The 16418-nt window shown below is 34.5% G+C and overlaps 1 protein-coding gene across 2 annotated transcripts in view; it reads right to left on the bottom strand.

The window, feature by feature from the left end:
• The window catches only part of sema5a (sema domain, seven thrombospondin repeats (type 1 and type 1-like), transmembrane domain (TM) and short cytoplasmic domain, (semaphorin) 5A), a 298541-nt gene that overhangs the window by 12713 nt on the left and 269410 nt on the right, over window positions 1–16418 (bottom strand). For both annotated transcript variants that reach the window (XM_056451158.1, XM_056451159.1), the window contains exons 18-20: window positions 9029–9199; window positions 2263–2418; window positions 1458–1502 (exon numbers count right to left, since the gene is read on the bottom strand). In XM_056451158.1, the coding sequence (XP_056307133.1) occupies window positions 1458–1502; window positions 2263–2418; window positions 9029–9199 (372 nt within the window). The remainder of the gene's footprint in view (window positions 1–1457; window positions 1503–2262; window positions 2419–9028; window positions 9200–16418) is intronic.

Below are 16418 nucleotides of genomic sequence, written 5' to 3' on the forward strand. Positions count from 1 at the left end.
TGCTATATAAATACACATTACAATACATTACATTAAATGATCTTTCAAAAATAATTCTAAGGGTAAGTTTGCATGACAACAATGTACTAAAATTAATTATATATGTTAGAATATTTCATGAAAATATTGGATGGAAATTTTAAAATGTCCACAGATTCTATAAATGGACATAAAAATCATCCACTATAGTCAAATACACTATTTATTGATTGACTGATTGATTACATTAATGTATATGTTATATGTATATATATATCAATTTACCAGTGCAACAATTTCATGGCACAATATCTTTTTTATTAACAGTTTTAATTATTCACAATGCTTTCATTACACAGGAAAGGTGTTGCAGTGGTTTCTCAGCTGTTCCCAGACAATGCTATTGTCATGTAAAATAATTCTAAAATGGATACAAAGTTTGTAATTGAAAATGCCATCAAATAAACCCACTCTAAATAAGCAAATTTGGTATACTGCCTTACAAAAGCAACATCAACTAAACTTGTTCATGATTTTATCACCAGCAGGGTGGATTACTGTAATGGACTCTTCACTGGCCTTCACTGGCCAAATAAATTAGAAATTCAGAGTTCAGCTACTACACCTCTCCCACTGCTGGTATCAGCTTCCAGAAATGATCAGATGTGCTCCAACATTAGGTACATTCAAATCAAGACTTAAAACACATCTGTTCAGCTGTGCCTTTACTGAATAAGCAATTTGATACTGTACATCCGACAGATCGCACTATTATGACTTACTTTTCTTTTTCATTTTTTAATAACCTGTTTTAACACATTTTAATCTGATTGTATCTGTTTTTAATCACTGTTATTAGCTGTTTTTGTTTTCTAATACTTGTCTCTTTTATTCATGTTTATGTAAAGCATTTTGAATTGACACTGTGTATAACTGTGCTATTTAAATAAACTTGCCTTGCCTACACATTTGCTCGAAATTGTTTTGGACACCTGTTATGTCTTGTGGCATAAGGCTTCTGGTTCAATCTTGTCCATTTTCAGAGGGCTGTTAAAACTGTAGTAAGTATACAATCCAAGCTGATTTCAGTGCTTGCATAGATACTGCATATACTCAATGTTAAACATTGCTGTAAAAACTTCTCTGAAATTGCAGTCTTATATAACATTATAAATGTCTATGCTTTAACTTTAGATCAATTTAATGCCCCCTTGATAAATAAAAGTATTAATTAAATTTATTTTTATAGTGGGAAGTTTCCTTATCTAGGCTAAGCCTGAAGCTACGATAAAATAATTTAAACTCAAATCAATATTTCATGTAGGTGTTTTTATTTATTTGGCAAGTTGCCACATAATAAATGCACAGTAATAATGTTCAGTCAGCAGGTCACATTATCAAAAAATGAACCACTGCAGAGTGACATTAAGACTGCTTGTATGTTATTTATGAATCTGCATACAGTATACACTACTCACCTCCACACCATCTTTCCTCCTGACTGGAACGCGCAACAGACGTTTCTAAGGAAAAGGAAGAAAAAAGAAATCAAACGAGGAACAGGGAAATTAATCCGTCAGGCTGATAAATGAGATCTTTAGAAGTTTCAGCACATTACAGCAAGCAAATTTCCAACTCAACCTATTATCGCAAAATTCACAAAAAGCTGAATAAGGAAAGTGGCACCTGCGACACAGTTTTTTATGATCAGTAATGGAAGTAAATGAGCTATAAAACTTTTTTAATGAGCTGTAATGCAATGCCACACTGTGAAACACATGAGGGCTCTGAGGCCACACTATATTTACCCAAGACTTACAGAATAGTCTTAAAAACTTGCTCCCTGAGCAACACTAAGTAAGTGAAGGAATAACTCCCCTGATGATCATAATACAAAATGAGCTGATCACATTATAACTCATCATTTTCAAGACGGATGCATTAAAAACGAGGCGACAGTACATCGTAGCTCATCCTCATGTGTATTATTTAAATACAAGATTCATATTCAAGTCTGTTAAACATATTCTTGGATTTCTCTGATTTCGAGTGTATGAATGCAAATGCAACACTACTAAACATATCATTGTAATGCATTTGTTCGATCGTTTCATTTAGACAAGCAGAGGATGAGAGGCTAATTACCCCAGCACTGCAGAAATCAATGATTTGGTGTGTCTCGCATTACTTCTTGTCAATAAGGGAAGATCCTTGTTTGTCCAGAGGTCGATATGGCAAGTGTTTGAGTGTGTATGTGTGTGTGTGTATTTGTGTACACCCCACCTGGGATGAAGTTGGAGATGGGCAGACAGGCACGAGTTTCGCTGCTGTTGCCAGAGCACTGGTTGCCGGTAGGAAACAAGACGTCACAATGCCGGAGGCGAACCTGAGACCCTGATGAGTCACAGGGGGACCATTCTGACCAATCAGACCAGCTCTCTGTACAACAACAACAACAAGTGCAAATCAGATGCAATGTCATGCAGAGAGGATGAAAAGTGAAGTGGAGTCTGCTCCATCTTAACTTAACCTAGAAAATAAATCAATGATTTTAAAAATAAAAGTTTGAGAGTAAGTTAGAGATCTTAGTGATCTACTGTAAGTGATAGATCTACACTTACATGTTCTTTTACTGTTAAAAAATTTGCAGATTTGTAACCTTATACAATCTTTTACCTGTAAAATACCAGCCACTAATAAAATGCCTAACATATAGTTCTTCTGTTAAGTTTAAATCAGTAAAAAAAGAGCATGTTAGTGCAAAACGAACCATTAATTGGCTAATTAAAGCTCAACTTGTTTTTAATAATCACAAATCCCTATTTTCATTTTCCTTTCCTTTTGAAAAACAATTTCTATGTAAATATTTGCAAATATTTCCTATATGGGTCACTATTGACCCATATATGTAACATAAATAATTTAAAAGAAAGAAAAAAGGAACACAATAATAGGTAAAAAATTTAAAACAATATACTTAATAATTACCTGATATGATGAATAATAAAAAAATAATATTTTTTAATTTCTTAAAGGAACACAGCCATAATTGAAATACTGCAACACTGCATAATTTAAATATTACTGCATTAGGCTGTTTACACAACAATGATATCCAGAAACGTTTCTCCCTAAAAAGTTTTGCATTTACACAACAACATTTTTTCAAACAGCCTGCATTTACACATTCATGAAAGTGTCCAAAAATTATGTTTTATGTTTAATAGGCCACTAGCACCTTGTTAGTAAACAGTACCAGTAGGGAAGTTTGCACTGGTGTGTATGTAGAATGTGAGGTAAATCACGTAAACAAAATTTGAGCAACAATAACACTACCATGGTCTCTACCATATATTTGTTTGCGCATGTCTTTAATCTCCCTAAACACGTACTACTGTATGTATGTGGAAAATGTCATCATTTTCAAAGGCTCTCCTGTCCTGGTGTTTTCATGGCCATTTCTGACTTTATGCATTTTCAGTCACAAAAACTCCGTTGTCATGAAAACAAGCGAATAAAATGCACAAAACTGTAAGAGTGCAAATTATCATATGCATTTGTTTATATGTCAAAACATGTTCTTTTCACCAAGTAGGTCCATACATACAGTATTCCAAAGGCTGACTCTACTGCTATCAGGCTCTCTTTGGAGTCTACTCTCTGTTCTTTGTCTCCCTCTCTCTCAGGTAACTTTATTTTACATTTATTTTAAATGGTTTAATCATTTAACTTTTTATCATTTTATACAGTTATTTGTAACTTATTCAGTTGTAACCATAGCAAATTATTGTCATTAAAAGAGTTGCGTGTAACGTGTTCCACAGTAATGTGTTATTGTATTTAAATTACATTTTTGAGGAACGCAGTAATGTAACGAATTACATTTTAAATTTGTGTAATTTGATTACAGTTACTAAAGTCAATGTATTACAATACAAATATAGTTTTTAGAACAAAAGATATCATCTTTTAAATCTCGTTTTCTGCTGCAAAGTCAGTTAATAAGCATGCGCCTTTAAATTGCTGGAGAACGAGAGCTGAAATATGTAGCAGCTGTCCAGTGGTTGCTTCTTCAAGTGGAAGTACAGACATTACTTTGATTTCACTGAACAGAAAAGCTAAAATAGTGCTGTGAAATTCAGTCTATGTCCAGTCTCTAAAGAACTTTCGACTGCTTTTAATTCAACCAGCAACTTGTTCAGCACTAGAACAGAAAGCATTCTAAAACAATACTCATCACCAAGGAGGACACGGGCGCCCAAAAACACAGCGGCCCAACTCAGCCTAAACAGGCTAATTTGTATTTTTTGTGCAGGATCATAAGTGAAGGTATCTTCTGAATGTGAAAAGACGCGTACCTCTTTATGGGACAGTTCACATATCTCATCTTCTGCACTCGCGTATATTGGGAGTGCTTGCATTTTCCAGGTGCACCTAGTTGAGTATTGTGAGTCACGTGACAAGAACTGACCAATCAGATTCATGCTTTGTATGGAATATTCACATTTCGGTAGACTAATTACCACAGACAAACACAGAACACCCAAACATTGCAGTGCTTTTGCATACTATGGATGTCAATGGTTTCAGTTTTTTTCTAAATGTCTTCTTTTGTGTAAAAAAAAAAAACAGGTTTGGAACAAGTGAATGATGAGAGAATTTAAAGTTTCTTTTAATATGTCAAGCTGCTATGATCAACCCATTGTATTTTAAAGAACATTAAATTACTGAAGAAGCTGCAGTGTATTTTTGTATTTTTATAGCTATATTTTATGTTTCAAAAGTGTTTTTATATTTATTTAAAAGTTTATGTTTTATATGTTTTAAAATATGTGTTAACTTCAAATTAAAGTAATTAGTAATCTGATTACTTTTTACATGAAGTAATTAGTAATCTAATCAGATTACAATCTTTCAGTAGTAATTAGTAATTTGTAATCTATTACTTTTTTTAAAGTAACTTACCCAACGATGGTCATAAAGTCATTTCATTTTCAAGTGTTTGTGAATTACTTATGATTTAACATCAACACTTAATTGCTCCATATTGCAATACAACACAATCCCATAATATCAACACTCTCCCGCATTTTAAGCTATTATAACTGCCCTTATTTCCAGTTTTGGTATGAGATTGCAGAAGGATGGTTTGACTAGAAATGTACAGTTTTTCACCATCATACTGACAACTTTTTAGTCATTCGGCAGAACTACAGTTTGAACTGCTGTAGTTTAACCATCTTACAAAATGATGGATGAAAAGTTATTGTATAAACATCACCTTAGAAGGTGCTTGTATGGCTCATGCATCAAAGGTTTACAGGAGGAATTCTTTTACAGAATCACCTCTTATGCCAATGCATTGTAGATCCTAAACTGTTCAGATCCAAGCATTTTTCAAAGTATGAGTTCAACAGAAGAAAGAAACCCATACAGGTTTGAAACAAGTGAGTAAATTATAACATAATTTTCATCCTGGAAGTGAACTACTCTTTTAACACCCCACAATCAGACCCACTTAGCAAAATTGGACGGTTTCATTTTACAGGAAGGAACGGTTTTGAAATGGTTTAATGCAGTTTTTATATGAGAGAACTGATTATCTATTTAGCCTCTTAGTTCATTTAAATCAGCCTTTACAATGGAGCCTGAAAGGTTGAAATCCAGCTCAGGATCTTCCAGCGAGGGTCTTCTAATTAGCATTCCTCTCACTTACCCCATCCTCCATCTCCACTGTACAGCTATACGCGAGCCTGTAATGAATGGTGTGACAGATAGACCTGAACGCAGCTAATAAAAGGTCACTCGGTAACCTCACTACAGTTCTGGCTAATGGATGGACTGACATTTGAATACAAGCTCTCTTCTCCCATTCACCTTTCCGTGGATCAATGTGCGAGGTTTGACTCCGTCATCAATCCCCTTATCTTAGCCTCCTCTCTTGCACTCCCTGCAGCGGGGCTTATGCATATTATCTTCATATCGCAAGCTCGGCTTTACCATTTGCTTTTCTATGAAGTGTGACATTTTGATTTCCTCTTTTTTCATTCCCCAACGGGCCGCTTTATACACGAGACATGATGAAAGGAAAGCAGGTACAAGACAAAGGCCACCTGTCCAAAAAAAGCCATGTAATTTCCTGTTGGAGTCAAAGTGTGTGTGTAGTGTTGGGGGTAACACATTACAAGAAACAGTTATGTAATCAGATTACTTTTATAGGTAACATTTCCAAGTAACTAGTAAAGTAAGATATTACTTTTTTAATCGACAACAGATGAGCTACCTTTTCCCAAGAATTAATGCAAATTACTTTGTTTTCCTATTTATTGACTGACAGTTTTTCTTTCCTGTGTTGAGAGAAATCAGGAGTAAGTGCATGTTTGTTGTGTATGATGTTTAGTTCTAAGTGTGAACATGTATTTACTCAGCTCAAACAAATTGAATTTCCCCTGAAGTCAATGAAAAACTGAAATGCAAACTGAATATCCACTACGGAAGATTGTTCAGCTTTCTTTTGATGAAGGGCAGCACAGCCCTAGGGTTAGTTTGACCTGCGCCTCAACTGTACAGACGTGAATTTACATTTCCTTCATCCAGAAGTTTATTCACTCCACATTTCACTTTTGATGTTAAGGGGTTCACAACTGTCAAAAATATATCATTTGTATTATTTGGTCACCCTTTACAATACAGATGTATTAGTTAATGTTAGATAATGTATTTACTAACATGATCAAACAATGAACAATACATTTATTACAGTATTCGTTCATATTAGTTAACAGTAGTTAATGAAATTACAGTTGTTTATTGATACTTCGTTAACTCAAGCTGCGTTAACTAATGTTAACATACATGAATTTGGATGTTAATAATCCATTAGTACTGTAAATGTTGAACTATGATTAATAAATTCGGTACAAGTATTGTTCATAATTAGTTCATGTTAGTAAATACATTAACTAATAAAACCTTATTGTCAAGTGTGACCTATTAATTATTAAAAACAAGCGATCTTAACCAAGAATAATAATAAAAAACAGAAAAGTAACATAATTCATTACATTCTTTAAAAAGTAACTACTGCCTTGTTTCCACAGAGCGGTGCGGTTCATTACAGTAAAGTACAGTACAATTCGGTACAGGTCACTCTGATCAGACTTGTGTTTCCACTGCCAATAGTACCCATTCTTGCTACTGTATGTGTGGTGCATGACAGAAAGTTGGAATCAACGCCATTCTTGCTCAAAGAAGTAAGCTGTAAGTGTCACAATCTGGTGTCTTTGTTGTATTGTGTGCCGTGTGTTTTCTGTATCATGTGTTGTGTTCTATGTGCCTTCTGTTATTGCCATGTGATTCCTTTGTTTAGTTTTCCCGCCATTCATTCATTTCATTAGTTCCACCTGTGTCTCTCCCCTGTTTGTCCATGTCTTGTGTATTTATACCACTGAGTTCAGTTCAAGCTACGGTCACAGTGCACTTTTCTCCCCATAGACTTCCATTCATACGCACACGAATACGTCAGACTGGAAATGCAAGCTCGTGCGTTTCTGCGTTTCGCAGTTCGCTGTATTGGAAAGTTCATGCTTGGTGCACTCTGACCTGCGAAATCGCATCACTTGACTGCGTGAGACCAATCGAGAATCATAACATGACCTCCCTGGACAGAAATTTAAAATATAGACCAATTGCTCGCTTTTTTAAATGTCTGATCATCTTGTTTAACCCCGCCCCTTTTCACAGCGCCATACTACACAATTTCGCAAGCTTAAACTCTAGTGTGCCTGCAGCTTTATTTATTGTCTGGTATTGTATTGTCACAACTCCTCATCCTGACAGCATTTGATGTTCCAGTTCCTGTTGCGAGAGTTTTTTTGTAAATAAATACGTTTTTTGATAAGTTTTTGTACTGCATAGTACAACCATGACAGTAAGACATGTTTTTTTTTTTTGGGAGCTTTTAAATGTAGACACATGGCAAGGGTACACAGATACAGTATAGAGAGGATGCAATGCTCCTCATGCCTTCCACACATTTTTAGACATGACATGTAAACGGCCCTGTAAACAATGGAGGACATATAGCAGATCATGTTCTTTCAAAAAGGTTTGTTTGAGCTTTATTTGACCAAGGTTTATTGCTTTGCGCTGTCTTATTATTATTATTTATTATTATTATTATTATTATTATTATTATTATTAGCTTTTTTTTTTTTTTAATCCACATTTACAAAATGTCACTTCCTGTGCTGTCATTTTCCTGACTTGTTGTATGTGCAAGTGACGATTCTCTGTAAACCAATTAGTATTCTACAGCGTGTCAAGCTCTTGCCTTTTAAAACTGTGCTGTTGTGCTAGTTGTAAGTAGGAAGGTACAGTTTGCTATTTTTCTGAAAGTGGAAACAAAAATGAATGCACACAGTATTGTACCGTGCCATAAGTAACATATTTAGTAACATTTCTAAAGACTTAAAGAAGGATTGTAATGCACTACTTTAAAGTTACTTTCCTTACAGTGTCTGAAAACATTCTGATTTTGGAAGTTTGTTGTTGTTTTGATGTGTAAGTATGGGCTTTTGCTACACAGAGAAAATGCTAAAATATCCACCATTATCAAATGCTTTGCAAATGTGTGGCTACAACACAAGGTTTGTTATATCTTATGGTGGCCAAGGACACGTTAATAGACTGTGTGTGTAAGAGGATTACAAATTGCTGGACTAAGTAATAAAGACTCTAAACAATTGACCAAATACTGCTCTGTATCTGCTATAATAAGTAGTTTAAGTGTTTGTAAAAGATGATCATCTCTATCTTTAGTATGCAAATATCTGATTAATAAAAGTGACTTGTATTTATTAATAATAATGTCCTGTAAAAGATATTTAGTCGCTATTTATCTGTACATTGTTTGTACTGTGAAACATAATGGACTCTTTGTGATTATTTGGATGTTGTGTTTTAATCAGTACCATCATTCCAAATAAAAATAATCCAGTGTGTTGGTGTGTGTGTGTGTGTGTGTGTGTGTGTGTGTGTGTGTGCATACCAGGACAAGGCTGGATGTTGCAGAGGGCCTCTTCAGTATGCAAACCCAGGCAGATGTCACCTCCATAGGCAGGTGGAGGGTTGTTACAGGAGCGTGTGCGCATGTAATGGCCTCCGCCGCATGTCACTGAGCATTTCGACCAAGGTGACCAGCACGACCAGCTCCCGTCCACTGAAAGATAAGGAAAAGACGACGCTTAAATGACTGCCATGCTTCTGTTATGAATAATTTTGGGGATAGTGGGTGACATTTCTTTTAGTAAATAGTGGAAATATTTTGCAGAATAACATTGAGGGTGATGGCAACTATAAATACTTAACAACAGATGGAGGCGAATGTGCATTCCATTCTCATTACATTTAAATGAGAATATATTTTCTAAACATTCTTCAGATTTCCTAAGCGGGAATGTGTGTGTAAATGTGTAACAATTGTTCATGTTAATATCAGCATGTTGATATGTTTTGTGATCATTTTCTCCACACTTTTGCGCAGTAAAGAGCAGTCATTCAGAATAAGCATATTTAGCTTTATTACATTTAAATGTGATGCCTAATGGAAAGCTTAAAATAAATATAGAAATACAAATTAGGGTTCAATTTAATATGTATGCATACTTCTATAACAAAACCATTTCTGAAAAATGATCTACAAAAACAGATCATTCGGAAAGAACTATTATAATTTTTAGATTTCAGAATCTTTTCAGTGTTTAGAAATTTGAAGGGCTGTTACTTATTTCACATCACCCGTAGCTCATTTACATAGAAAACTCTTCACAGAACACTTGGCTGTTAAAGGAAAAAAGTGATAGAAAACAAAACATAACAATCTGTTGAAAAAAAAAAAACAGCTGAAACTGGTCAGTCGGTTTTTTTAGAGGTGTTTTGAACACTTTTTGTTTACCAGGCTGGGAAGCCAAGACTGTGTAATCATGTAAGACTGTTTTTTAGAGATTTATGCAGCAGGTTTATGACTGTGTCTGATCATGACATTTGGAGGTGGAAAAGTGAATATGCTTCATTAAATAGTTCCAGAACATTTACGTTGCAGCACCACAATAAATATGAATGATATCATCCTAATTAACTCTAATACAATCACTACAATAAAACTGTAATCTCAACATCTCAAAACAAGTTCCCACTACACTGGTGCCATAAAGCATTTTAGGATTAACATCTAACATTTCTTTTGAATAATACTGAGATTATTTTCCTGAAGACTTTAGAATGTGACTGCAATTACACTTGCGTAACAACAGTTATAACAGTAAAGAGTAATAGTCATTCAGACAATTGTTTTGTCTCATTATATCTAAATGGAAAACATCATGAAGAACAGGATTTACAATAAACAAAACAACACAAATAAAAAGGTTAGATTTAATTCGAACAGGTCATTCAAGCATCAAGGCTAGCATAAAATCTGTAATGTCAGAGCTGTTATGATCTAGATATGAGAACCCATTTAAAGTTTTTTAGATGTTAGTTTCAATTTAAAGGATATCTATAAACTACCGTGCTCCAAAACAGTGACAAAATTCACATTTACTCCCTTCAAAGACAAAACCAAAAAATTTGTCAAAATTTGGAACACCCATTCTTTTTATGTTAAAACTCTCCAGCTGGATCTAGACTGAGCACCCCAGCCCTTGACAATAATAATACATCAGTTTGTAATCTTTCATTACTGGAACATTGAGATTATTGTATAAATGCAGACATCTGCCTCACAATATTTGTGTAATTTTGTTTTATTTTATTATTATTTATTTATTATTTTTTGATTATTATTATTTGTATTTATATATTATTTGTATTATTATTTCTATGAGGGTTGTTTGATGAGTTTGTAAAATTGAAAAATGTTAAATAAATCATAAACAAAAAGAATATATAAAACTGATATAAACATCAAAAGCTTGCAGTTTGTCACTTCCGCCTAAATGGGTCAATGAGTTTTTAATTTTACATAATCTCATACTTCAAATTCACATAAAATCTTAACCAATCAAAAGACATCTCGATCATGTGACAAGCCCCACCCCCTTCAAGTCGCTTCTCATTTGCTTTCAATTTGATATGCTTGAGCTCAACCACTGGCAGAGCTGTGATAAAAACAAAACACTGTTGGCTGTTTTATAAAAGGGGAGGAGCTACTCTGTCACACCCTTGTCTCATTTATCAGTTGAAATTCAAACATTGAATAAAAACATGCATATTTCAAAGCACTAATAATTTAAAAGCATGAGTAATCAAAAAATTGGTGGGGATTTTGTATATTTTGCATTTTAAAAAGTCAGCCAATCACAGTGTAGCTTATATATACTGAACTCTTTAAAGGACACTGAGCTGTTAAAAGGGTGGGCTGGCATTATCTGATCTTTTCTGGAAGGGTTTTATACTCCTTTTAAGTTGGTCTGATTGACTAAACCAGCCAAAACCAGCTACTCGTCTTAAAGTAATAGTTCCCCCAAAACTAAATAATTTACTTACACTCAAGTCATTTTAAATGTATATGCTTTCTCTTTCAGATGAACACAGTCAGAGCAGTTTAAATTTTTATCCTGGCTCATTCCATGGCTGTAAAATGGTGTTGGATAGTGACTTTCATTTTCAAGCTTCCAAAACTGCATAAATTACTCGTAAAACTAACCCCTATGCCGGCAGGAGGTTAAAGTATGTTTTATTAAGCAGGCTGATGTGTTTTGTAACAGAAATATTTATGACATAATAGGCATTCATAGCATAAGCTTCAGAAATAAACATGCCTCGTGAGAACCACTTACCACACAGTCTGTTTACCACAGAATAAGATGACAAACAAGAAATCTACCGTACATCGTTGTACTGTACATCGTTATACAGTATATTACACTTAAAGAACTGCCTACACTTGTCTACCCATCTTACGTCATGTGTCATAGGTTGTATGCGTCAGTCAAATGCATAACATGCACTTGGCCTCAGCTGGAAGTCAGTGGTTGAAGTTTTTTAAAAATTGGAAATATTTCTGTAACAAAAACACATCAATCCACTTTATAAGACATGCATAACCCCGCTGGCAGCATATGGGTTCATTTTTACAGAGTAAAAAGGCCAGGATAAAATTAAAATTACTCTGTGTTATTCTGAAAGAAAAAAAAGTAATTTACAGCCAACGTCGACTTGAGGGTGAGTAAATTATCAGGTCATTTTGATTTTTGTGTGAACAAAAAAAAAATTGTGTTTGAGTGAACAACTCTTAAAATAAGACAAATTATGCTGAATATTCAATGCATAAATTAAGTTACTTTTAATGAAACCTGAAAGATTTCTGTCCCTCCACTAAAAGCTTTCAGGATTGGTTTTTAAGTTTAATTAATACTTTTTTAGCTTCTGGGACTTTCAATAGAAGGACAGAAAACTTCTAGATTTCATTAAAAATATATTTGTGCCTTTAAAGACATAAGTTTGGCAAGTTTTCTTCTCAATCCAATGAATAAAAATGCAAACACATACAATAAAAATGCAAAAAATACAATTGCATTGATGTCAGATGGACATTGCGTCAAACTCCTTAACTGTTCATTTAAATATTATTAATAATAATATTTAAAAAAACTGTTGCAGATACATTTCAAACTGAATATGCATGTTGGCTGGGTATAAATGCTTGTATTCTCCAGCAAGGTTTTGAATGTATTTGATCATGAAACAATCGTTCTACACTCTCAGAAAAAAAGGTACACGGTGTTACAAATAATGCTCCTTGAGGAACAGTTTTGTACCTTTGTAAAAGTTGTACCTTATATGGTACAGAAGAGTTCTCTTATGATACTGTTCTGTACCTTTTATGGTACAATTGAAATAAAGGTACACAATTGTTTTCATAAAAAAGGTACGTAAGTGTTGGACAACTCCTTCTTTATTACAATATCTTTCATTCATTCATTTTCTTTTCAGCTCAGTCCCTTTATTATTCCAGGGTTGCCACAGTGGAATGAACCGCCAACTTATCCAGCACATGTGTTACTCAGCTGATGCCCTTCCAGCTGCAACCCATCTCTGGGAAATATTACAATATCTATAAAAATTTATATTACTGGAAAGGCAAAGTGATTTTATGAATAATTTCCCTATTAAAACATGAATCATCATTTATAGGTATTGTAAACTAAACTTTTAAGGCATTTTTAATAAACATTTGGTAAGCATTTTCTAATCAATACAGTTTCATTATTGATATCCGCATCTTTTGGCGTCTGTTTCCGCTACGCACGTGAGCTGGCAAAAGTCCTGCATATGCAAAGTGTTCATGCACACATTTCAGTATTGTAAAACTCATCCAACATTATGCATATCTCGTTAGAATACTTTTGCATAATTCTATTTCTTTTTTAAAATTAAGTCAATCAAATTAAAACTATTAAGTGATTACAAAGGTGTTGTGTGAAAATTGAAGATAAAAATGTTTTATATTGTACATGGGAGAGTGTATTTCTGTAACATTTTTTGTGAAAAGTGTTGTGAAATGTTTAGCAAAAATATGATTTATGTAAAGTATTTTTAAATTCTTTATTGTAAATGGAAAAGGTTCATTTACACAAAAAGAAACTTTTTAAAAACATTGTTTAAGAATGTATTTGATGATTTATATTTACTGAAAATAAATTGATGCATTTTGGATAAAGCAAAATGCCTTTAAACAGTTTTTGAAGGAACACGTTTGACACTGTTAAGGTACAAAGTGTCCCGTCACTGTAGTGGTACCTTTATGGATCACATTTGTACCTTTGATGATGGTACAATATTGTATCTGCAGATTTTAAAAATCAAAGGTACATTTTGGTTTCCCATGGTACAAATCATGTCTTTAAAGGTACAAACTGCAATGGTACAAATTTGGTTCTTTTTCTTAAGCAACAATTCTGTTCTATAAAAAGGTATTGCCCCAGTGACAAGGGTTTGTACATTCTTTGGTACACCATTGTACTATTTTTTTTTTGAGAGTGTACAGGAAGTGGAAAACAAAAACACAAAATCTATTCCATTTAAACATATGTACAGGGTGGGCCATTTATATGGATACAGCTTAATAAAATGGGAATGGTTGGTGATATTAACATCTTGTTTGTGGCACATTAGTATATGCGAGGAAGCTTGTAAAAAACTCATGAAAGAATAAAGTTTCATTTAAAACCAAGCACACCATTGTTTTTTCTTGTGAAATTCCCGATAAGTTTATTAAGGTGTATCCATATAAATGGTCCTCCCTGTACACTCTAAAACAACTTTAGCTAAAATATAAACAAAACCAATCATTTGGATGAAAATCTAATCTAAAAATTAACCCAATGGTAGAGTTTCTTCATATTTTACCCACATTTATGTAACAACCAAGCACTTTATAGAGTGCAGGATTATTATTCCTCCCATAGCTCATTATGAATGAATGACATCACACCCGTTACCTCTGATACGATCACCACAATGAAATCATCTTGTGTCAAAGCAAGCTCAATCCAGATGCAGAGGCTGCTGGGAATCAGGGGTCGATGAGGAGAGAAGCTGTTCAACACAATCTGCTCTGGAGCCCTGTTTCTCCCCGGCGCTCTCACACTGACCCCTGCTCTAATTAATGAGGCTAAACGAACCATCAATTCACTGCCTCCCTCTTCAGCGACTGCCAAGCTCTGGGTCACAACCCGCGACAACATGGGGGAACACAGAACATCTCACACAACACTACGACTGTCGCGGCGCTAATTAAAGGAAAACAAGCACACCGAGGCTCATTTTACATTCGCGGAGCACTCTGACAGCTGTGTGGAGAGAGGTGAGAGCTTATGACTCTGACAGGAGTAGATTTAGTGTGGAATATTAGCATACTGATAACTGTGTAACACATGCACACTATTTCGACTACTCAAATATTTAAGAAATTTCACTGCACAAATTTTTAAAACGGCATTATGTTACAGTGATGTCATATGTTTGAAGTGTATTGAGTTTCAGAACTGCCCTAATCCTTAATGGGATAGATTCAACAAGGTACTGGAAATATTCCTCTAGGATTTTGGTCCATATTGACATGATGGAATCATGCAGTTGCTGCAGATTTGTTGGCTGCACATCCATGATGTGAATCTCCCATTCCACCACATTCCAAATGTGCTCTATTGGAGGCCATTTGAGAAAAGTGAACTCATTGTCATGTTCAAGAAACCAGTCTGAGATGATTCGCGCTTTATGACATGGGGCGTTATCCTGCTGGAAATAGCCATCAGAAGATGGGCCCACTGTGGTTATAAAAAGATGGACATGGTCAGCAACAATACTCAGGTAGGCTGTGGCGTTGACACAATGCTCAATTGGTACTAATGGAGCCCAAAGTCTGCCAATAAAATATTCCCCACACATTACACCACCAGCCTGAATCATTGATACAAGGCAGGATGAATCCATGTTTTCATGTTGTGGACGCCAAATTCTGACCCTACCATCCGAATGTCGCAGCAGAAATCAAGACTCATCAGACCAGGCAATGTTTTTCCAATCTTCTATTGTTCAAGTTTGGTGAGCCTGTGTGAACTGTAGCCTCAGTTTCCTGTTCTTGGCACCCGGTGTGGTCTTCTGCTGCTATAGCCATCCGCCTCAAGGTTGGACGTGTTGTGCTTTCAGAGATTCTCTTCTGCTTACCTTGGTTGTAACGAGTGGTTATTTTGAGTTACTGCTGCCTTTCTATCACCTCAAACCAATCTAGCCGTTTTCCTATGACCTCTGGCATCAACAAGGCATTTGCCCCCACAGAACTGCTGCTTACTGGATATTTTGCCTTTTTCGGACCATTCTCTGTAAACCCTTAAGATGGTTGTGCATGAAAACACAAGTAGATCAGCAGTTTCTGAAATACTCATCTGGCATCAAGAACCATGCCGTGCTAAAAGTCATTTAAATCCCCTTTCTTCCTCATTCTGATGCTCGATTTGAACTGCAGAAGATCATCTTGACCCTGTCTACATGCCTAAATGCATTGTTGCTGCCATATGATTGGCTTTTCAGAAATTTCCGCTAACAAGTAGTTGGACACGTATACCTAATAAAGTGGCTGGTGAGTGTATAATATAATATTATATTGTTTTGTAATTTATGAAGTTTATTTGTGAATGATTTTATGAATGTTTATTTAACTGTAATGAAAAGTCTTAATACTCAACATTTACTCAGATTACGATATTTAAAAAAAACCTTCCATCTTTAAAATAATTTAATGGTTTTTAAATTAGTTATTATTTTATGTTAAATAAAACAACAATTACAATTTTTTATATTATTATTATATTAGGGGTGTAAACGAAACAACAAACAATTACTATTTTTTATATTATTATTATATTAGGGGTGTA

Source organism: Danio aesculapii, chromosome 24, assembly GCF_903798145.1.
Source record: "Danio aesculapii chromosome 24, fDanAes4.1, whole genome shotgun sequence".
NCBI classification, from domain to species: domain Eukaryota; kingdom Metazoa; phylum Chordata; class Actinopteri; order Cypriniformes; family Danionidae; genus Danio; species Danio aesculapii.